Below are 24,418 nucleotides of genomic sequence, written 5' to 3' on the forward strand. Positions count from 1 at the left end.
TGACCCTTGCCAACCTCTCTGATGGCTGCCCCTCGGCTCACCAGCCTCCAACCTCAGGGCGTTCATTCATTTTCTCGAATGCACCAGCTCTTTCCCACCTGAGCATTTTTACATGCTGCTTTTTTTGCCCAGAACATCTTCCCTCTGTTCTTTACAGAGTTGGCTCCTCCAGGTTCAACCTAAGGTCTCCTGTCCAAGAGGCTGGCCCTGACCCTTCTTTTCTAAAGGAAGTTTAGGAACATCCCTTGTGATTCAGTGGTTAAGAATCCACTTTGCAATGCAAGGCATTCGGGTTGGATCCCTGGATGGGAACTAAGATTCCCACACTCTGTGGGACAACTAAGACTGTTTCTGGCAACTACTGAGCCTGTGAGCTGCAACAAAAGATTCTACATGCTGCAGCTAACATCCAATGTAGCCAAATAAATAAATATTAACAAAAAATAAAGTTTAAATCACCCTGCTTGTTTCCTTCCTAGTCCCTGACACTGTGTTATTGTTTTATAACTTGGTTCTTGTCTCTCCTGTTACTAAATTGTAAGCTCTATAAGGCCAGGAAGTAGCTGGCACACAGTAGGAACTCAGTATTTGCTGCATAAATAATAAGTAAACTGTTGCTGTGCCCCAGCAGTTTACTTTAAATCCATCCTGTCAATTTCCACTGGCAAGAGAGAAAGCACCAATAGAAGGATCATCACTCCTCTGCTCAGAGACCATCCATGGCCCTTCCCTAGGCACAGAGCTGCTAATAACCCCCTGTCTGAGCAGGCAAGCATAAAGTTAAGAGACCCAAGTTCAAGTCTCACCCTTGCCACTTGCAACAGTATGTAGCTATGCACCGGAAGTCAAATTGATTCCCCTTTCTCTGTCTCAGTTCCTTTCTATGTGAAGCACCTCCTGCCTTTTCTCCTTCTTAGGTTGTTGTGAGAAGATGTAGATCTCTGCACAGATATTTTCCATATTATGAGTGCTGACTTTCAAGGGCTTTCCTCATTCAGGTCTGATCTCTCCCTGCCCAGACACAAATGACCATTATTCTAGCCCCACCCAGCCACCTGGTACATCCTGAACTTCACTGTGTACATTCACGCTTTAGTGCTTTCGTTCAAAAGCTGTGCTCTTTGTTGAGAAAGCCTGTTTCATCTGCCTTCTCCATCTGTCCGGATCCAGCCCATCTGATCAGGCCCTCACCTCCATGACATTTTCCTCTACCTCGAAGCTCATGGCATCTTGGATGTTTGCTTTACACCTGGGACTGTCTTCCTCCTGCACTCCAAGTTCCTCTCCCTGGTCCAAACAGCTTATCTCAACATCACACTGCCCTGTTTTGTACAGACCAGGCCCTATACTGGGCAATGGGGCTTCAGAGTGGAGGAAGACCCCGTTTCTATTGTAGAAGAACATTACCAAGAGGGATCAAAGGGATCAAATAGCACTTGATAACTGATTTGCAGGCTGAGAGAGCGTAGAGGTTAGGTGTACTTGCACTAAAGTCAGGTGTCAAGTATATGCCTGACTTTGAATCTCAGGATGCCTGAAACAGAAACCTGACTACAGTGGCTAACTAAACAGCACTTTTTTTTTTTTTTTTTTTTTCAAAATAATAAGAAGACCAAAGTAAGGCTTTCAGGATTGTTATAGAAGCTCCATGGGACCTGGAGGGCCCAAGCTCCTCCTGGAGTCTACTCTGCCATCCTTAGCATGAGTGAGTGAGTGAGTGAGTAAAAGCTGCTCAGTTACATCCGACTCTTTGCGACCCCATGGACTATACAGTCCATGAAATTCTCCAGGCCAGCATACTGTAGTGGGTAGCCATTCCCTTCTCCAAGAGATCTTCCCAACCCAGGGATTGAATCCAGGTGTCTGCATTGAAGGCAGATTCTGTACCAGCTGAGCCACCAGGGAACCCCAAGAATACTGAGGTGGGTAGCCTATCCCTTCTCCAGCGGATCTTCCCCACCCAGGAATCAAACCAGGCTCTCCTGGAGGCAGATTCTTCACCAGGTGAGCTACCAGGAAGCCCATCCTTAGCATAAGCCATCATCTTCCTTCTCATCTATAAAATGGGAATAACTACCTTCTGTCCAAGGTTGTTGTGAAAACTAAGTGGATTCACACGTATAAAGAGTTTAGAACAGAATCTAGCACATGCTAAGTGCTCCATAAGTGTTAATTGTTGCTGCTGTTGTTATATCTTCATGGTGAAAAAATGGATGCTGCCCCTCTAGGCATCATGTTTTCATCCCTGGAGGGAAAGGAGGAAAGGCAAAGCACAAAATGTAAGTGCTGGCTGAATCCATCTGTTTTTTCTATTCCAAGGGAGGTGGAATTCATATCACATAAAATTAACCACATAAAAGTGAACAATTCACTAGCATTTAATACACTGACCATGTTGTACAACCACTAACCATCTAGTTCTGAAAGGAATCTTCGTACCCAGTAGGCAGTTGCTCTCCATTTCTGTCTCTTCCCAGCCTTTGGCAACCACCAATCTTCATGTTTGTCTCTGTGGATTTACTTCTGCATAATTCCATCCATTTCCAAAGAGCTTTCCAGGAAACCCCACCCGACCTCTTCTACTTATACCTCATTGGCCAGGAATGTGTCTGACTTTTGACTAGGCACGTTGCTCCCGTCAACAGAATCAGCACTCTGATTTTTAATTTTATATTCTAATATTTACTGAACACCTACAATTATATTTTATGATCCTCTAGCCCCTGAATTCTTTTAACACTTTAATTTTTCCAAAATAAGAATCAACTTACATTGATAATACAGTTGGCCTTCTGTGTCCACTTGTTCCACATCTGCAGGTTCTGTATCCCTGGAGTCAACCATCTGAAGACCAAAAGTACTTTTTTAGAAAATTCCAGAAAGTTCCAAAAAGCAAAACTTGAATTTGCCACATGTTAGTAAATTATATTTATATCATATTTAAAACTACTTATATTATATTAGGTACTTTAAGTAAACTATGATGATTTAAAGTATACAGGAGGAAGAAAATGGCGGCCTGCTCCAGTATTCTTGCCAGGAGAACTCCATGGACAAAGGAGCCTGATGGGCTACAGTCCATAGAGTCACTAAGAGTCAGACATGACTGGAGCACATTCTCAGTGTATCTTACACACAAGTACTAAACCATTTTATATAAGGGTCTTGAGCATCTGTGGATTGTGGTATTCACGGGGATTCTGGAACCTATCTCCTTAGGAAGTATAGGGATGACTGTATCACATTTTTAATGAAATATAATGTCAGGAACTGTTCTAGCTGCTGGGAATAAATCTAGAAATGAAACAGACAAAATCCCTGCCTGTGTAGAGCTGACATTCTAGTGGTGAGGAGATAAGCAATGAAGTGTAATAAATAAGAATATTATTTAACATGTTATAAGATGATAACTTCTTAGAAAAAATTAAAAGTCAAGCAGAATCAGGGCCATTTGGGAGATCGACAAAGAGCTAGTTGCTGTATTAATGTTATCTATTGCCATGTAACAAATTACCCCAGAATTCAGCAGCTTAAAACCACAAACATGTATTATCTCAGTTTCCACGGGTCAGGAATCCATGATTGGCTTAGCTAGGTTGCAAAACAAAAAATCAGCTGGAGCTGTGGACATGCAAAAGCTGACAAGGCTGGGGGATCCACTTCTGAGATAGCTCACACATATGAGCTACCGTATGTGTGATACACATATGGCTGTTGGCATATGGCCTTAGTTCCTCACTGGTGGTTGGCAGGAAGCCTTAGTTCCTTGCTGTGTGGGTCTCTCCAATAGGGCTGCTTGAATGTCTTCATGGCATCCCGGGAACAAGTGATTCAAGAGTGAGAGCAGTCAGTCAGTTCAGTCGCTCAGTTGTGTCTGACTCTTTGCTACCCCATGGACTGCAGCACACCAGGCTTTCCTGTCCATCAGCAACTCCTGGAACTTCATCGAGTCCGTGATGCCATCCAACCATCTTATCCCCTGTCGTCCCCTTCTCCTCCTGCCTTCAGTCTTTCCCAGCATCAGAGTCTTTTTCAATGAGTCAGTTCTTTGCATCAGGTGGCCAAAGTATTGGAGTTTCAGCTTCAGCATCAGTCTTTCCAGTGAACATTCAGGACTGATTTCCTTTAGGATTGACTGGTTGAATAAGAGCAAGGAACAATTAAAAAAAAAAAAAACCAATCAAAAAATGAGCAGAAGACCTAAACAGGAATTTCTCCAAAGAAGACATACAGATGGCCAACCAACACATGAAAAGATGCTCAGTATCACTAATTGTTAGAGAAATGCAAGTCAAAACTACAATGAAATGTCACCTCACACCAGTCAGAATGGCCATCATTACAAAATCTACAAATAATAAATGCTGGAGAGGATGTGGAGAAAAGGGAACCCTTTTTCACTATTGGTGGGAATGTAAATTGATGCGGCCACCGTGGAGAACAGTATGGAAGTTCCTTAAAAAACTAAAAACAGAATTACCATGTGACCCAGCAATTCCACTAGTGAGCATATACTCAGAGAAAAACATAATTCAAAAAGACACATGTGCCCCAATGTTCATTGCAGCACTATTTACAAAAACCAGGACATGGAAACAATCTAATTGCTCATCAGCAGAGGAATGGATAAAGAATAGGTGATACATATATCAGTGGAATATTACTCAGCCATAAAAAGGAATGAAGTTGGGTCGATTGTAGAGACATGGATGGACCTAGAGACTGTCATATAAAGTAAGTGAAAAGGAGAAAAACAAATATTGTATATTGACACATATGTGGAAGGAATCTAAAAAAATTGGTAAAGACAATCTTATTTACAAAGCAGGAATAGAGACATAGAGGTATGGATACCAAACGGGAAAGGGAGGGAGGTGGAATGAACTGGGAGATTGGGATTGACATATACACCCTATTGATACTACGTATAAAATAGATAACTAATGAGAATCGGCTGCATAACACAGAGAATTCTGCTCACTGCTCCATGGTGATGTAGATGGAAAGAAAATCCAAAAGGGAAGGAGATATATGTATATGTAAGGCTGATTCACTTTGCTGTACAGTAGAAACTAACACAATATCGTGAAGCAACTCTATTCCAATAAAAATGTTTTAAAAATGAGAACAAGGAGAAACCCACAGTATCTTCTACAACCTAGTCTTGAAAATGACACTGTACATTCTAGTCCTTAGGAGTGAATCCCTATGTCCATCTCACATTAAGGACAGGAGAATTTGAGGGTCTGTCAAATAATTTGTGGACATTTTTGGAAACCACTACAATGAAATGGAGTTGTAGGAGAAAGGTAGTATTTGGGCAAAGACCCAAAAGGAGGTGACGGAATTAGCAGATTGCTCTGGGCAGAGGAAAGAGCTGGAGCTGCTAGGCAGCTTACCTGGCATGTTGGTAAAGAAGAGAGAGTGATACTGAAAGGCAGAGCTGTCTCACTCCGTTCCTCCAGGACTAGCTGTGTGACCTTGGGCAAGTCACTTCTCTGTGAAATGGGAATGATAGTAACAACTCACAGGTTTATCATGAAGCTTAAATAGAATACTACATGGGGCTTTCTCTGGAGGCTCAGACGGTAAAGAATCTGCCTGCAGTGCAGGACACCCAAGTTCAATCCCTGGGTTGAGAAGATCCCCTGGAGAAGGGAATGGTTACCCACTCCAGTATTCTTGCCAGGAGAACGGACAGAGGAGCCTGGCAGGTTACAGTCCATGGGAGCGCACAGAGTCAGACATGACTGAGTGACTAACACACACACACACACAAAGCATCCAGGCCACGTCTGGTCCATAGTGTATGCTCAGTGTTGTTGTTCAGCTGCCCATTCATACAATCATGAGGTTCTTGTGGCAAGTATACTGTGGTGGTTTGCCATTCCCTCCTCTAATGAATCACTTTTTGCCAGAACTCTCCACTATGACCCATCCATCTTGGGTGGCCCTACACTTCATTGAGTTATGCAAGCCCCTTCACCACGACATGGCAGTGATCCATGAAGGGGAAATCCTCAATAGATGTTAGCCAATACAATTCTTGTTAAGATCTGGTGCAGTAGCTTCATTCTCATCATCTGAGCATCAGATATAGAGGTGCAAGTCCTGACCTGGGAGCTCTTGGAAGACATGACTTTTAGGGGACCTGGACAAAAGTCTTCCCCTGTTCAGCAGCCTTGAGGAAAAGCTGCAGAAGAGATGAACTTTACCTGGAACTTTACCTGCTCTGGAACTCAGGTCTCAGAGCAGTCTCCAGGGTTGGGTGCCAGTCTGCCAAGCTGCTGACTGGGTAAGGCTGGGGGCTCTGCTCAGCCAGGGACCAGGGAGCCAGCTGAGCCATTCTAGAGTGAGGTCTCACCAGGTATCACTCCTGAGCCCTCCAGTCTCAGACAATCTTTGCCTTGGGTGCTAGAAATAGGGCTGCCAGCAAGAGTAAAATCCAAAAGGTCTTCCCAACCAGCACCTGGGGTCTTAGGGAGAGCTTCAGTTCAGTTCAGTTCAGCCACTCAGTCGTGTCTGACTCTTTGTGACCCTATGGACTGCAGCACGCCAGGCCTCCCTGTCCATCACCAACTCCCGGAGTTTACTCGAACTCATGTCCATTGAGTCAGTGATGCCATCCAACCATCTCATCCTCTGTCATCCCCTTCTCCTCCTGCCTTCAATGTTTCCCAGCATCAGGGTCTTTTCAAATGAGTCAGTTCTTCACATCAGGTGGCCAAAGTAGGGAGAGGTAGAAGCCACTTGGGCTTTCTATAAGTCCTCAAGAAGAGGGACTGGACACAAGGAAGAACAGGGAAGAATCACATCCTTGCTTGGTGATACAAGATGGTCCCTAGGAGCCAGCAGTTCCCTTCCACTGGTGACCACTGGTCAAGAATTACTGTGGCCCTGTCAACTCTTGCCAGGTGGGCTCAAGAGCTTCTCCCCCTGCTCCCCAGCATGGGCTCTTGAACACGTGGCTTGGGATGAACACGGCTTGAATCAGTTGCAGGACTTCAAAAGTCCCTTCCAGCCCTGGCTCCACCACACACAGCTTGTGACCTCAGCCAACTTCCTGAGTTATTTTCTGGGCTTCAATCTCCTTCTTTGTAAAAAAGGGTAATAACTTCTGCTCTGCCTAAATCATTCATTCAATGAATACTTAAGCCTCTCCGATACAACAAGCACCAATCTAAAGCCTCAGCAATACCATGCAGAACAAAAGAGGCAAGGCCTCTGCTCTTAGAGGGCTGACCTTGTGGTGGGGAGACATTCTCTGAAACAACGCCAAGTGGTGGGAGGTGCTGAGAAGCTAAGCAGAAGCCAACAAGGATATAGAGAGGGATAGAGGTGGTCAGGGAAGGTCTCGCTGAGCAGGGGAACTTTTAGGAGATCAGAACCAGGGGAAGGAGTGAGTCATGTGGATGTCTGAGGGAAGAGCAGCCCAGGCCAAGGGAGCAGCAGGTACCGGGGCAGTCCAAGACAGAGCAAGGAAGCGATTCTTGGAAATGCTGGGAACAAATGAGGTTCAACTACTGCAATGCTTTCACAGCATAAATTAGATCACGTCACTCTTCTGCCAAAGCCCTTAAAGGGCCCATGTGCTGTTCTCTGTCACTCAGTAGTATCTGACTCTTTGTGACCCTATAGACTTGTAGCCCATCAGAGTCCTCTGTCCGTGGGATTTTCCCGGCAAGAATACTAGAATGAGTTGCCATTTCCTCCTCTAGGGGATCTCCTGACCCAGGGATGGAACCTGTGTCTCCCAAGTCTCCTGCATTGCAGACAGATTCTTTACTGCTGAGCCACCAGGGAAGCCCAAAGTGCCTAACCAGGCCCTTCCAAGGCCCTACGTGATATTCTTCCCTCTGTCTTCTCTGACATCCCCCCACCTCAAGCTCCCTCTGCTCTAGCCACCCTCCTTCCAGGCTGTGATTCACACCTGCCTCCAGGCTTTCCCCGACTCAGGGGCTCAGAGTCACCTGTAAGACTGATTAAAATGCAGACGACTGGGCCCCAGCCCAGTTACTAATTCAGGTCTGGGGTGGGGCCCCGGATGTGCATTTCTAACAAGGTCCCTGGTGATGGTGATGCTGAAGACTCGGTCCCCAGTACGACAGCTTTAGCAGGACACTCCAGATGTCTCCTCTGCTGGGACCAGTTGGCCCCAGACACCACTTGGCTACGGCCTCTCCTCCTGCAAGTCTTTGCTCAGATCTTATGGTCTCCCTGAGGCAACACCTCATGCTGCCACCTGCATCCCCAATCTCCTCTCTACTCTATTTTTCCTTGTTTCTGTAGTACTGACCACTGTCTAACATGGATAATTATTTTACTTAGTTTGTTGTTAATTATATGTCCCCATGTACCTAAGAGTGATTTTAACCCAGATTCTATGAAGCCGTGTGTGTGTGTGTGTGTGTGTGTGTGTGTGTATGTGTTAGTCACTCAGTTGTGTCCGACTCTTTGCGACCCCATGGACTGTAGCTTGCCAGGCTCCTCCATCCATGGGAGTTTTCAGGCAAGGATACTGGAGTAGAGTGCCATTTCCTTCTCCAGGGGATCTTCCCAACCCAGGGACTGAACCTGGATCTCCCGCATTGCAGGCAGACTCTACCGTCTGAGCCACGGGGAACTGTTATGAAGCCCTGAGGATCCCATAAATCTCCCAGGCATCTGCTAAACTCATCAAATATATATGCAATAGTTTGTGAACCATGATGTTTATAGTATAAACTAAAACAATAAAACAGCCAGCCATTTTATCAGCAAAACAGGCTTATTCAGGAGTAGCAAAGAATAGCAATTTAGGACAAACAGCTATGGTGAACCACATTCAAGTCCAGGTGAAGCAAAGGAGAGGAAACTCTTTTATAGAGGTTTGGGAAGTTGGAGGGGTTGTTATAAACAGCAAGTCCATTGGAGGAAACTAGGAGTTTGAAGTATCGTCACTTTTCATTGGCTAGCTTATGATAGTCTTTCATTGACTGAATTGTTACCAGGCAAGGAGAAAAAAAATCTTCCCCTATGGGAAACTAACGTCACTGCCCGCTGGAGATGCAAGGTATGTTTCTTTCTGTTGGGAATCTGTATTGATGCCCCCGTGGTACCTTTGTGAGGGGTCCCCTTTCTGGGCTCCTGACTCCATTTTAGTGAGGTTTCCCTTTATTAATTTTCAGTCAGTAGCTTTCATTAGATTCTCAAAGACTTACTTGATCCCCAAGGCTTAAAAACCACTTGCAAATCAATATCTGGCACAAAATAGGTGCTCAATAAATATTTGTTGACTAAATTAAAGACCCTTTAAAGCATTATTCACACACACTTTTATAAAAAGTTTTATTGATTGATTGACTTGGTGGCATCGAGTCCTAGTTAACACACTGGATCTTCATTGCATCATGGGGGATCTTTTTTTTTTTTTTTTTGATGTGGCACCTGGAGTCTCTAGGTGTGGCACACAGGCTCAGCAGTTGCAGCTCATGGGCTTAACCACTTCTTGGCATGTGGGATCCTAGTTCTCTGAGCAGGGATCAAACCCACATCCCCTGCATGGGAAAGCAGATAAACCCCTGGACCTCCAAGGAGGTCCCTCACGCACACTTTTTTTAAAAAAGGAAAACTGACGGCATACTGGATCCCAAATGTTGATGTCCTCAGACAACTAAGTCAGGATGAAAAGGTTCCTTTTTAAAAACACAAATTTATTATTTAAAATACCATAGAGAGTCTGAGTCAGGGGTTTGAGTGGGGCCAGAAATTCGGGATTTTTCAAAGCCTCCCGCTTCCCCCCACCTCCACTCCTCCAAGTGAGTCTAAGGTGCAGCCAGGTGTAGGAATTTCTGTGTGAAGTCTTTATTGGAGAGAGACTCAGGAGACTCGATTACCGTGTGCAACTTGTTACTTTTTCAAAAACTGTGATCATACCCATGGCCACTTGTGACCTTCTCACAAGCTCTCAGATGACAGGGGAGGGACTATAATTTCCCTTTCACTAAGTAGAAAGCTGAGGCCCTGGGGAGCCAAGTGACAGCCCTGATACTCAACGGTGATACTGCCTGCGGGGATTAGAGATACGGTTAGAACTTGGGCCCCTGGCCTCTCACTCTAGGGTTCTCCTCTCTGTACCAACTGGATAAACCCAAGTTCCAGGAAATCCCAAGGACACTACCAGGGGTGGGGAGCCAGGGAAGGGAGGGGCAGAGTGGCAAACATGTGGAGGGCAAGGCTCAGGAAGTTGTCTCCTGGCCACCAGGAGAGACTCCAGCTGCTCTAAGGACATGGGCAGTCACATGCTAACTCTGACTGTGTATGGCCAAAGGACAGTCACTTTCCCTGTAAGTACCTCAGTCTCCTTATCTGAAAAATGGGACTGATGACTGTGGCAAATTCTTAAGGAGATTGGAATACCAGGTCACCTTACCTGTCTCCTGAGAAACCTGTATGCAGGTCAAGAAGCAACAGTTAGAACCAGACACAGAACATCAAAATTGGGAAAGTAGTATGACAAGGCTGTATATGGTTACCCTGCTTATTTAATTTATATGCAGAGTTGTTGTCGTTCAGTCGCTTAGTTGTGTCCGACTCTTTTCGACCCCTTGGATTGCAGCACACCAGGCTTCCCTGTCCTACACCATCTCCAGGAGTTTGCTCAAACTCATGTCCGGTAGGTCTGTGATGTCATCCAATCATCTCATCCTCTGTCACCCCCTTCTCCTGCTTTCAGTCTTTCCCACCATCAGAGTCTTTTCCAATGAGTCAGCTCTTCATATCAGGTGGCCAAAGTATTGGAGCTTCGGCTTCAGCATCAGTCCTTCCAGTGAATATTCAGGGTTGATTTCCTTTAAGATTGATTGGCTTGATCTCCTTGCTGTCCAAGGGACTCTCAAGAGTCTTCTCCAACACCACAGTTCAATGTATATGCAGAGTACACTGTGCAAAATGGATGCATCACAAGCTAGAATCAAGATTGCCAGGAGAAATATCAACAACCTCAGATTTGCAGATGATACCACTCTAATGGCAGAAAGTGAAGAGGAACTAAAGAATCTCTTGATGAGGGTGAAAGAGGAGAGTGAAAAAGTGGGCTTAAAACTAAATATTAAAAAAAGTAAGATCACAGCATCAGGTCCTATCACTTCATGGCAAATAGATGGGGGAAAAAGTGGAAACAGTGACAGATTTTATTTTCTTGGGCTCCAAAATCACGAAAATAAAAGACACTCCTTGGAAGAAAAGCTATGACACACACACAAAAAAGAAAAGCTATGACAAACCTAGACAGTGTATTAAAAAGCAGGGACATCACCTTGCTGACAGAAATCCATGTAGTCAAAGCTATGATTTTTCCAGTAGTCATGTGGCGTCAGACCATAAAGAAGGCCAAGCTTTCGAATTGTGGTGCTGGAGAAAACTCTTGAGAGTCCCTTGGACTGCAAGGAGATCAAACCAGTCAATCCTGAAGGAAACCAACCCTGAATATTCATTGGAAGGACTGATGCTGAAGCCGAAGCTCCAACACTTTGCCCACCTGACGTGAAGAGCTGACTCTTCAGAAAAGACCCTGATGCTGGGAAAGATTGAGGGCAAGAAGAGAAGGGGTCAACAGAGGATGAGATGATTGGATGGCATCACAGACTCAATGGGCATGAGTTTGAGCAAACTTCGGGAGATAGTGAAGGACAGGGAAGCCTGGTGTGCTGTAGTCCATGGGGTCACAAAGAGTGGGACACGACTTAGTGACCAAACCCAAAGTAAAACTATTGTTACCAAGGAAAGATACAACATCCCAGAAGACCACCAGATCTCTAGGGACAAAGGTAAATCCAGCCTTTCATTCATTTGAGGTACATTTTCGAGCTGCCTATTATGCACCAGGCATTTTCCTGGTCATTGTGCACACCGCACACGTTACCTCATTTAACCCTCACCACATCTCAGTGGGATTGGTGCCGTCGTTATCCCTGTTTTATAGAGGAAGAAACTGAAGCTCAGAGGAACCAGTGGCAGTTCATTTGATCATTTGTTCATTCACCCAACTTTTACTGAAAACCTGCTCTGGGCCAGGCTCTCTGCCAAGTGCTGAGGACACGAAGCTGAACAAGTCCTTCAGAAGACATGCCTATAAATTACTTTAATAACAACTCAGTACATGCTTCCACAGACAAGTGAGTGGGAGAGAGGGGAGGAGCAATTGACTCTCCTGGGATTATGGGGAGGGGCAACTAATCTTCCCCAGGGCCCTGCTCCACTAAGGCACTCGTGCAGTGTGCAGAGGCGGCAGTTAAAAAGCCTGAGTTCGAGGTTCGCTTCTGTCAAGGCTTTGCTGTGTATTCCTAGGAAACCCTCTCCAGCCACTGAGACTTGCCAGTTTTCTTAATCTGGAAAATTAAGAGGTTAAGAGGTTGGGCTTGTGATACTGAAGTTCTGGGGGGTCTAAACCCCTAGACTTCCCACCCCACCTCTGGTCCATTCAAGCTTGGCCTCAGCCAGACCCAAGACTGAAAGTAGAGCAGCCAGAGCTGATGATAATTTGAAAAGTGCCAAACGCCCTGCTCCCAGACAGAACTCAAAGCCGGAGGCGTGGCCTGAGGTCCAAAGGGCGAATCTCTGACAGGGGCGGGGCTGAGACCTCCTGGAGGAGCGGCGTGGCCCGCCCAGAAGCGACTCATCCAGCCAATGAGGACCTGGGGGCGGATCATCCCCGCCTCCGAGTATAAGAGGGTGCCGAGTCCGGGGGCGCGGCGCCGAGGTCTAGTAGCGCGACTGTGTAGGTGTGCAGGGTTTTTGCTGCCGATAGCTGGGGTGGACAAGAGCTCTGAGTTCTGTGTATATTGGGCTGCGCAGGAACCAGGGCCGGCTTCGGTTTTCCCTTGCCAGGCTGGGCTGCGGAGAGAGCACGAGGCTCGGATCGCTCGCCGCAGAGGAACAGCTGGCCGGGATCAGGGGACGCGCGCGCTGACCATCGGTCCGCCGCCGGCAGCCGGACCTCCGTCATGGCTGACCACCTGATGCTCGCCGAGGGCTACAGCCTGGTGCCGAGGCCGCCGCCCGCCGCGCCCGCCCACGGCCCTCACGCGCTCCGGACTCTGCAGCCGTACTCGAGCCCAGGCCTGGACAGCGGGTTGCGGCCGCGGGGGGCTCCGCTGGGCCCGCCGCCGCCTCCACAGGGGACCGTGGCGTACGGGGCCTTCGGGCCGTCGCCCACCTTCCAGCCCTTCCCGGCTGTGCCACCGCCGGCGGCCGGCAACGCGCACCTGCAGCCCGTGGCGACGCTGTACCCAGGACGCGCCACAATGCCCCCCGGCGCCCCAGGAGGCCCCTCAGGCCCGCAGCCCGCACCCGGAGCCCCGGCCCCGCCACTGCAGCCGCCGGCGCACGCCCTGGGCGGCATGGACGCCGAACTCATCGACGAGGAGGCGCTGACGTCGCTGGAGCTGGAGCTCGGGCTGCACCGCGTGCGCGATCTGCCCGAGCTCTTCCTGGGCCAGAGCGAGTTCGACTGCTTCTCGGACTTGGGGTCGGCGCCGCCGGCCGGCTCGGTGAGCTGCTGAGCGAGGCCAGGCGCCTGCCCGGCGTGCTGGAGAGAAGGGGCCCAGCCTGCCCGCCGGACTCCGCCCCCAGCGTCTGGGGCCGGCACGCACCCTCCGTGAGGGTGGAGGCCGCGGTGAGTGCACCAAGCCGACGCCGGCCTGGGACGCCTGGCCTCACTCCAGGCCCTGCCTCCTGCAGGATGACAATTTGAGTTCATCTCTCTGACCCGGAGCCTCAGCGGTAAAATGAAGGGGAAGGAACCCTCATTTCGGACTCCCAGTTCTCAGATTCTGTATCTTCTCCTCTCGAACTCTCCCCGGCCCCAGCCCCCAATCTGAGCCAACCCAGGCCTTTGCCTGATTCCCCCTCTGCTTGTGAAGCCCACTGTGGTCACTGGGTCCCTGGAGCCACCCACCCGCCGGGCCCCCAGCCCTGCCGCCTGGGCCCTGAGGTCACTGGGCACTCCGCCCTGGGGAAGGGCAGACGGTCCAGCCCTCACCCCTGTGGAGTGGAGCAATGCCCCATCTGGCCCCCAACACCAAAATAAAACTGGGTCACTTTCCAGTCTGGCGTTTTCATTTCCTTATCACTCCAACTATATTTGGCTTCTAGAGTCCTGAGGCTGCCAGGGGTCCTGGTTGAGATAGAGGCCACAGGCCCTGGCAGTGGCCAGGAGAGGAAACTGCCAGTTTCTTTCGAAAATATCTGTGAGTTGTGCAATTGTTCTGTCATAATCTGGAAGGCAGAGGATGCCGCCACCAGGTGGCAAGGTAACCCAAGGGCACCGAAGGTGGACTCCCCGCTTCTGGGAGGGATGGGGGAGGTGGAGCTTAGGGGTACTGCCCTCACTGTTCACTCAGCACGGAGGCCAGAGTGTAACTGGGTGTACCTGAGGGTTCAGGCTCTGGTTTTGAACCGGGACTCTCTCTCTTGTTCGTGACGCCATCTATTCAGATTTCTGAAGCCATTTCCTCAGAGACAGATACAGATGGTCCCCATCTTAGGTGGTGGTGAGGCTCACATGCAATGTGAGACCTTTAGCACAGGGCCAGACCCCTAGGCAGCACTCAAGAAATGATAATAATGACTACTCCACAACAATAATCATGCCCTCGAGGAGTCACAGTCCAAGTGGGAGTAGAAGCAGGTAACAGGCCTGGAAAGTTGTCAGGATGAGTTGGTACACGGAAGAGTTGGGATGAGGACTAGGAATTAGGTAGGACGGCCCAGCAGGCAAACCCAGAGAAGGGAGTGGTTTCAGCTGGTGGTGGTGGTATTGGTGGGTGGGTGGGGGTGGGCGGGAGTGGTCAGGTCAATTCAGGCTTCAGGAAGGCGGTGACATTTGATGTGGTGAGAAGAGTCTTGAAGGATGAGTACATCCTTAGGACTTGGAGAATGGCATGCAAGTGGATAGTCCATTCAGAGGCAGGGGGCCACACATGTACAGGGCCTGTATGAGAAGGCACGGGGTCTATCAAAAGGTCTATTCAGGTTATGGGGACTGGGGAAGTAGGCAGAGCCCCTGTTCTACAGACAGGGATGTGGGGCTGGCCCAAACCTGGCAGATTTGGCCTCAGTCCTGCCCACCAGCATGGGTTCCTGGTCATGCCATGCTGCTGCCTCTCTCTGGAAAGGTCCATAGGTGCTTCAAGGGTGTAGGAGAAAGGCAGGAAGAGAGGAATGGAAGGCAGAGAGGAGAGGCTAGAGACCAGGACAGGACAGGGCAGTGGCGCTGGAGAGGAGATAATGAATTCCAGAGGCTCTGTGCGGGGAGTAACACAGAGCTGTGACTTGTGACCCATGGTTGACTTTACCTTCGTGCCAAGCTTGACACAACTTTCCCTCCAGCCCAAGCTCACCCAGCACACACTGTAAACACCAGCTGAGGAGCCACCACCAAGACAGGCATGGAGTGGGCCACAGAGGTGTTTGATGAAAAAAATGAAGGTCCCTCCCTAAGATACCAAGGGTATTCTGGGACAGAATAGGGAGGAGGGCAAAGAGGCTTCTAGGCAGGGACTGGCCTGAGCTCTGAGATGAGAATGGACAGTGTTTGCTCTACTTTGGCCAAGATCCCAGGCCAGAGATAAAAACCAAAGGGCTGGATTGGGATAGGAGGGTCTGGCCCTGGTCTAACCTCAGTTTCTCCACCAATAAAGTAGGGTTAATAACCCTGCCCTACTATTTCACAAGACAATAAGCTTCATGGTAGGTGGGGAGCAGATTCAGGGGTGGGATGGTAAGCAGTAGATCAGCTCTGAAGTGCCCGCCATACGTAAGTGGTTACCGTGAAAACCCAACACCCACCTCTTCCTAGAATTAAGAAAAAGGAGAAGAGGGAGTCCAGCTCCTGAGCGAGTTCCCACCCACTATCCCTCCCAGAGGGACTGCTGACAAGTTGGACAGCAGACAGATGGACAGAGGAGAAGGTAAATCTGGGACAACCCACGACTTGGATCCCCAAATCCCTGATAACTTTGCAGGATTCTGACCCTCCCAGTTGGAGGGGAAGATGGAGTGTCCTTCCTGCCAGGAGGCTTGTGGTCTGATAGCTTTGGGGTCCATTTCCAGAAGCAGCTCCTACTAGCTGCCTGGCCTTCTGAATCTTGATTCACCTACAGTTATTCAACCAGCTTCCTGTAGTTCTCACCTCTTCCTGGGGCTACCTCCTAAAATAACCCATTGCCCCCTCCCCCCACCTCCATCCTGTGAATTTCATTCTCCTACCAGGACTGGCTCTTTGGGATTGGGAGACAGGCTCCCTCAGGGTTGGGAACTGACTCATGGCACCGGCAAGACATTATTTCATCTTTTTTTTTTTTTTTCTTTTTCATATGCAAGTTCCCCTAGGCTTAAGTTTGTTATTTGAATCATCTTTTGGTTGCCTGGATTTCATTAGAAGTAGTTTTTTCCAAGTATGTCTTCTCTCAAACTCATCTACAAAATGGAGATGCTAATAGTACCTCTCTCATAGAGCTGCAGTGATTAGTTAATTCCCATGAGGTGTTTAAAACAGTATAGCTTGTGGTTTATCATCCCTGAGCCCTGGCTTTCTGGGGATACCTTTATATATTAGTGTTTAGACAGGCTGTGTGGTAACCAGCTAGGAAGAGAGAGTACTCCAACACTGTTGCTTATTGGGATTCTCAGTAGCCAAACACCAGTAAACAATGGTGTTTATTTATTTTGTTTTTTAAAAAGTCTTTACTGAATTTGTTACAATATTGTTTCTGTTGTTTATGTTCTGGGTTTTTTGGTTTTTTGGTTTTTTTTTTTTTGGCTAGCAGGCATGTGGGATTATAGCTCTTTGACTAGGGATTGAACCCATACCTCTTGATTGGAAGGTCAAGTCTTAATCACTGGGCTGCCAGGGAAGTCCCTCAGATGGTGTTTAGCTTGCAAAAATTTTATTAGGGAAGAAAGGGTCCAGAACGGAAGCAAGCAGAGGAAGCTACATGACAGATCCAACAAGAGCCAAACCCACGGGGAGGTTTGGTGCTTGAAGGGCCCTTCAGAATCCTCCCAATCATTCTACTCCTTTTTACTCCCGCCCCATCAGTCGTGCTTCCCAGGTGGCACTTGTGGTAAAAGAAGCTGCCTATCAGTGCAGGAGACATGAGAGGCGGGTTCAAACCCCAGGTCAAGAAGATTCCTGGAGGAGGACATGGCAACCCCTTCCAATATTCTTATCTGGAGAACCTCATGGACGGAGGAGCCTGGCAGGCTATAGTCCATGGGGTCGCACAGTCAGACACGACTGAACAATTTAGCATGCATGCACACACCATCAGTCATGGGATGTGGCTGCCCCGGGAAGTGGTGTGGCTGTGGGTGGGGTGGGGCAGCTCTCTCCTGCTGAGCCATCCCTGGGGGAGCTGTCAGGGAAAACTCTCTGCTGGCTGCACTCCCAGGGGCCCAGGGAACAATCTGATGGAAGCGAGGACTATCACAGTGTCCTCCACAAGCACTGGAGTGGGAACTAGGTGAGGCCAGTGTCATAAGAATGCCTCCTTACATTTGTCTTTGGGTGCCTTTTTGCCTCCGCCTGCTTAGTCTCAGGCCTGACTAGCACCTTCCCTGTTGGGGTGGGGGGGGATTCTTTTTAAGGCATATAGCTTCTAGGGTCGATGTGATGGGATTCTACACAACTTCCTGGTACATGGTAGATGCTTGATAGAGAACTGCCACCACCATCCTCATCACCATCACCACTGGCGTCATTCCAGCTCAGCTAAGTGTCCAGCAGACATTTATTGAGTAAATTAAATGAGCAGTCTGAGCCTGGTCTTTTCCCAGGAAGCTTAGGCTGTTTAGCTGATTACTGTGTAATCCTCTTGAATTCCTTAATCCATTCTTGCCTAACTCTTTATGCCACCCTGCTGTTAAAAGTGCTGGGTCAGGATTACTGCTGACTGGGGGACTAAGTCAAACTTATTGAGTGTCTACTGTGAGCAGGCATGGTGGGACCTAACAGCACCCAGTGGGTACTTTTTCTCTTCTAGCCCCTACTTTAAATATCACCCAAACCCATGGACGGAGGAGCCTGGTGGGCTGGTCCATGGGGTTGCAAAGAGTCAAATACGACTTAGCCTCTAAACAACGACAACAAAGCTGCTGCGTGTGCTAAATACTTCAGTCGTGTCCGACTCTTTGAGACGCAATGGACTGTAGCCGGCCTGGCTCCTCTGTCCATGGGATTCTCTAGGTAAGAATACTGGAGTAGGTTACCAAGCCCTCTTCCAGGGGATCTTCCCAACCTAGGGATCTCTTATGTCTCCTGCATTGGCAGGTGGGTTCTTTACCACTAGCGCCCCCTGCTGCTGCTGCTAAGTCGCTTCAGTCGTGTCCGACTGTGCGACCCCATAAACGGCAGCCCACTAGGCTTCCCCGTCCCTGGGATTCTCCAGGCAAGAACACTGGAGTGGGTTGCCATTTCCTTCTCCAATGCATTAAAGTGAAAAGTGAAAGTGAAGTCGCTCAGTCGTGTCTGACTCTTAGCGACCCCTCAGTTCAGTTCAGTTCAGTCGCTCAGTTGTGTCCGACTCTTTGCGACCCCATGAATTGCAGCACGCCAGGCCTTCCTGTCCATCACCATCTTCCGGAGTTCACTCAGACTCACGTCCATCGAGTCAGTGATGCTATCCAGCCATCTCATCCTCTGTCGTCCCCTTCTCCTCCTGCCCACAATCCCTCCCAGCATCAGTCTTTTCCAATGTGTCAACTTTTCGCATGAGGTGGCCAAAGAACTGGAGTTTCAGCTTTAGCATCATTCCTCCCAAAGAACACCCAGGGCTGATCTCCTTTAGAATGGACTGGTTGGATCTCCTAGAGACCCCTGGGAAGCACCAAATAGCACCACTAGGTGGTTTTATTCCCATTCCAGACATCAGAAAATGGTCTCAGACAGTGAATTACTCCTCTAAGTTACACCCCAGTAAGTGATGGGGCTGAGCATGCCCATTCCCATATATTCAGGGCCCTTTCCCTCCCCAAGCTGGGGCTGACCAAAGACCTGAACCTGAATGAGAGAAGACTGGGAAACCCTGAGAGTTGGTGGTGATGAAAGGGCAAGGTGTCCAGCAACCTGACATAGAGGGAACATCCAGGTAAAGACCCAAGGCCCCATGTGTGACCTGGCAGATGGAGGAAGTAAAGGAAGCTGCTCTCAGCTCAGTCTCTTCATCTGTCAACTGGAGACACCACTGGCTCCCTTCGAGAAAGAACTAACGTGAGGTGAAGTACCTGCCCCCATGAGAGGCTCAGACGGAAGCTGTTGCTAGGATACCTGACCACAGGGGCAAGGATCAGAGAGCTTGTCTCAGCCAACCTCCAGCCACCACCCCGCCCTCCACTCCAGCCACCCAGCTCCCCATACGCGATGCTCCTTATGCCTCATACCTCTGCCTATGCTGTTTCCTTGGCCTGAAATGCCCTCCCCAGGGTTTTTCCCACCTGTGAAAGACCTATTTCATCACATACCAGGTTTGATGGTGAATCTTACTCCCTAGACTGTTAGGTTCTCAGGAACAAGAACCTGATCTCATCATCCCCACTTCCAGCCCCTGTGTGGCTCGAAGTGGGTATTAATATTAGCAAGTGCTGGAGTGAAGCCCTGAGCTGGGAGCAGAGGCTGAAAGATGGCCAGGGCTTTCGTCTGAGTTAGCATTGGGAGCTCTGAGCTCTAGTCCCAGCTACACCGTGAATTTGTGACCCTGGGCGTGTGATTTGAGCTCTCCAAGCTCTGTGTGATGAGGACTATGTTCCTCGCCCCTCTTCCCTGGCAGGTGCTGGGAGGCAGTGAGGCCGGCCTGCGGGAGGAGGGTAAGGAAGTGTGATGCCCCCCTAGCATCGTGGTGGGGCAGCAGGCTTGATGCGCACTCTCTCCTTCAGTCCTCATGACTCCAGAAGGTGGATGTAGTTACTGGCTTCAGTTTATTCCGCTGGCCTCATTCTAGGCAGCCGAGGCTCAGAGAGGTCAAGCAACCTGCTTAACCACACACAGCCAATGCAGTGGATGGACAGACACGTGGTGAAACAGGCAGGGCTCTTTGGAAGAGCTTCTTTTTTGGCAGAGTGGAAGGGGGTTGAACATGAATAAGTGTGCAGTCCAGATACGCGCCCAGAAAGCAGGAGTGTGTCTGGGAGGGGACAGGGAGTCCTACACAGCTGCTTAGAGGGGTGGTCTCCAGAGAGACTTCCCCTCTTCCTGGTAAGCAGCTCTGGATGAGGGTTCCGCCATAAAATTGGCACAACCAAGCAGAGGACTCTCTCTGGGCACCCCAACCTACGCTGGCTGGGGAATCTGAGACTCTGAGCCAATCATTGTGTGTTTGTTTTTAAAACAATTACATTGTCTCTAGTCAAAAATAATGTATGCTAGAGGCAAAATACTTTAAAAACAATTTAGAAAATGTAAAGTGAAAAGTCAAAGACCTCCCCCGACTTCCCCCACCACACACATATAATGTGTACATTGTGTTACATGTTATATACATAACATGCATCACTTTTTCACAGAAATGGAATTATATTTTCTATCATTGGATTTTTTTTATTTAACATATTTTGGAAATCTTCCATGTCAGTAAATTTTTTTATTGACTCATTCTTTTTAATGACTGCACTTTGTGTAACCCATTAACCCCAGACCCTAACTGATGGAGGTTTAGCTCGTTTCCAAGTTTTCACTGTTACAGATAATGCTACAAGGAGCATCCTTGTATATCTACCCTGGAACACTTATAGGAACATCTCTGTAGAGTGGCTTCCTCAAAGGGGAATTACTGAATCAGAAGAGATGAGCAAATAAAATTGCAACAGCCACGGCCAAATAGTTCCCTAAGTGGCTGTAAAATTAGTGTAAGGAATCCCCCAAAGTTCTTCTATTTTCCATGACTATTTTGAAACAGCAATGCTTTATCTCCTCCCCTTCCTTTTCTTCTTCAAGTCAAAATCATTCAAATTTGCAGCTAGTGCCCTAACCCTATGAGCTGTCTGCTCGTTAGGTCACCCAGTACTGATGCATAATATCTCACCTACCTCTCGTGGTGATCTGACTTTATTATTCCAGGTCACATAGAGGTGAGGAAGCAGAGGCTCACAGAGGTGAAATGACTTGCCTACTACCACAAGCTAGTCATTTACTGAGTTAAAGTATTTAATGGACTTAGGATGGTGTACGTAATAAGAGATATTTAAGTGTTAGTTCAGCTTCTTTTACAAAGGGGAAATTTTTTATGTGGCTTAAAAAGCAGAAAATATTTCCTCCTAGTTCCACCCAGTCATTTAGACCCAGACTGCTTCCTTCTTATTTCTCCGCCTTACCTGACCCCAACCTCTAGAAGCATGATGGCAGCTCAAAGTCCAAGTTTGCTTTCTTTTTGTTTTTTGTTTTTGCTCTTTGTCTGTGAAGTGGAAGCTGGGCCGTGCCCAGCTCTCAGGAGGAAGACAATCAGGAGGTGAGCAAAACAAATATTTGAAGATTCTTTTGACGAGGATTTATTCATGTGATTACACTTGGCTGCAAGAGAGGTTGGGAAATATGACTTCTAGCTGTCAAACATGTGTTCACCAGCAGCTCAGTTACTATGGAAGATGGGGAGGATGGATTTTGGTGGGCAACCAACAGTCTCTACCATGGCAAATGGCTCAGTTGAGAAACACTTCTCAACAGTTGAGGACATTTGAGAACCACTCTCAATAGTTGAGAACCACTTCACAACAGTTCTCAATTGAGAACTCAAGTCTCCTTGGCCCCATGGCACTTGGTGGGGAAGAAGGAGGTGTAGGAGACCTGAGTCCTATATAAAGAGAACTGAGTTGTTATCAGGTCAGTCATCACTGAGCATGTGCATCCTGGGTAACTCACTTCCCTTCTTTGAGTCTCAGTTTCTTTATCTGTAAAATGGGGATAATAATGGGACTTAATCTCAGATTGCTGATGTGAAAACACTTACCAAAGTTTGTAACATACAAGGGGCTCATGTGGTTGGTGAGTTGGGGTAGAATTTGGATTTGAGCACATGAAAGGAAGAAATTCCAGGGAAGATGACAATCTGTGCAATGGCAAGTGGCATGAATGAATAGGACTTGACTGGGAAAGGGAACAAGTCCAGTGTGGTCACCATGCAGGGTAATGCTCAGAGCAGCAAGGGATATACTTGAAGCAGGTAAGAGTCAAACAGGAATGACCCTTGAGTGACAGGCTGAGGAGCTTGAACTTGAACCTGTTGGTAATGGGGAGTCATGGATTTTATGAGCAGGATAGGGAAAGAGCAAGATTGGTGCTTTGGAAAGATCACTGTTAGTGCAGAATGGATTTGAGAGGGGCACATGGGAAAAATGGAGAAGGCTGAGAATATGGTCACACTGATTCAGGCAGGGATAAAGGCCCTAGGACAAGTGATGGCAAGGCAGGGTAGGAGGGAGCAATGGTAAGGAAAGAAGTCTCAAGCCTTATGGGAGACTTGGTTTGAAAAAGCATGAAACACAGCATCTGGTATAAACAAACACTCTTATTGAATGAACTTTATACCTTGGTTATTTCGGATTAAGTGTGGGAGGCAGAATAAGAACAGCTTAAATGAAACGAACAAGATAGGTGTCTCAAGACTAGTGTGGTTATCCTATTGTCAATATCCAAGCTTCTCTACCTTATTGCTTTGTCATTTTTGAGTCAGATTTCATGGTCCAAAAAGGCCGCCCTACCCACTGTATCAACATTCCAGCCAGAAAGGAGATGACAAGAGAAGAAGGGCATATTCTGGAAGTTGCTCATACCTGACCTCAAGAGAGCATCAGGAATGTGGTCTTTAAAAAATTTTTCTTTATCTATTAGAATATAATCGCTTTACAATGTGAAATATGATCTTTGTTTTGGGGGATCCATGTGTCTAAATAGAATTTGGAAGTTCTCCCATTAAGGAAGAAGGTGAGGATGGATATCAGGGACAACCTGCAGTCCTAATAATGGCCTGCTGAAGTGGAGCCTACAGGAAAGAGAAGAGCCAGAGATGATTCTCAAGAGTGTGGATGGAGGACAGGGTGGGTCTTCCCTGAGGGGGTACCCAGGAGGAGGACCAGACTGGGGAGAGTGGGATAAAGTCAGGATGGACATATGGGGTCGTCCTAGGTTGACATCCAGGTAGAGGAGGCCCAGGTAATGGGCCAAGCCCTCCATAGTGAGGTCTAGACAGAGAACAAACACTTGTTCTTGAGTTTCTAGCATATCCGTGGTTGGCGACCCTGTGGACTGTAGCCCACCAGGCTCCTCAGTCCATGGGATTCTCCAAGCAAGAATACTGGAGTGGGTTGCCATTTCCTTCTCCAGGGAATCTTCCCAACCCAGGGATCGAACCCAGGTCTCCCACATTGCAGGCAGACGCTTTAACCTCTGAGCCACCAGGGAAGCCCCATAGGGATGATAATGGTGAGTAATAGAAGAAAGTGCCCAAGGACAGAACACAGACACTTAAGAGAAGGGAGGGATGGAGACTGAGAAGGAACAGCTGGGCAGGTAGGAGGAGAACAAGCAGAAATGTCCCGAAGGCCGAGGGTGACATTTCCTGAAGCAGGTGTGGTCAGCAGTGTCTAATGCTGCTAAGAAGTCAGGTGAAATGAAGCCTGAAAAGAGGCTGTTCAATTTATTAACCATAAAGTGAAAACTGACTTTGCCAGAGCCGCTTCAGGGGAGCAGAGCAGCTAGTCAGGCTGCAGGAGGTCAGAAGGAGGTGGGAAAGAGGAAGAAATGTCAGCAAAGTCCATGACTTGTTTAAGTCATCTCTTTGACCTCAGTGTTTTCTCAAGAGACCCAAGTCTGTCTGGGTTTGGCCCACACGGTTCCAGCTCCAGATGGGGTGTAGTACCACCCATGCCCAGGAGGCGGCAGCACCACACCAAGTGACACCACCTGAACCAACAACACTGCGCCCATACCAATGTATTTTCAGGGAAATAAAGGTTAGTTCCCTGAACACTGAAGCTTGCGGGGGTGGGGGGAGGGGGGGTGTGGCGGGGGGGTGTAGGGGGGACGGGTCACCATCTTAGATGAGGGCCTTAAGCAGAGGAAACTGAATGGAGTTTTGAGTTCAAATTCTGGCTCTAGCTTACTGGCTGTGTGACCCTGAGGAAGTCCTGTTTCCTGGTTGGCAAGCTAAGGATGCTAACTAGCTTGAATATACCTCTGGGGCCACCGGGGATCACTAAAGGAGTATGGTTGTGTCTGAAGGTCTTGTGAGCAGATCCAGGGCAGGAGTGGGCCAGGGGGAACAGGAGGAGGAGGTGATGGAGGGAATCCAGACTAGATGAGCCCAGGGTGGGGGTAGGTGGGTGCAGGGAGGGTAGGCAGCGGTGTGTGTGGTTCTACAAAGACTGTGGTTTTGGAGTCAGGAAAGATGGG

At 48.3% G+C, this 24,418-nt stretch overlaps 1 protein-coding gene across 1 annotated transcript; it reads left to right on the forward strand.

The window, feature by feature from the left end:
* Nucleotides 1-12,719: 12,719 nt before the first annotated feature.
* CITED4 (Cbp/p300 interacting transactivator with Glu/Asp rich carboxy-terminal domain 4) lies at nucleotides 12,720-14,085 on the forward strand. The gene has a single exon (XM_006047938.4). The coding sequence runs from the start codon at nucleotides 12,984-12,986 to the stop codon at nucleotides 13,539-13,541; it is 558 nt and encodes a 185-aa protein (XP_006048000.1). The 5' UTR covers nucleotides 12,720-12,983; the 3' UTR covers nucleotides 13,542-14,085.
* The last annotated feature ends 10,333 nt before the right edge of the window (nucleotides 14,086-24,418 follow it).

Source organism: Bubalus bubalis, chromosome 6, assembly GCF_019923935.1.
Source record: "Bubalus bubalis isolate 160015118507 breed Murrah chromosome 6, NDDB_SH_1, whole genome shotgun sequence".
Taxonomy (NCBI): Eukaryota; Metazoa; Chordata; class Mammalia; order Artiodactyla; family Bovidae; genus Bubalus; species Bubalus bubalis.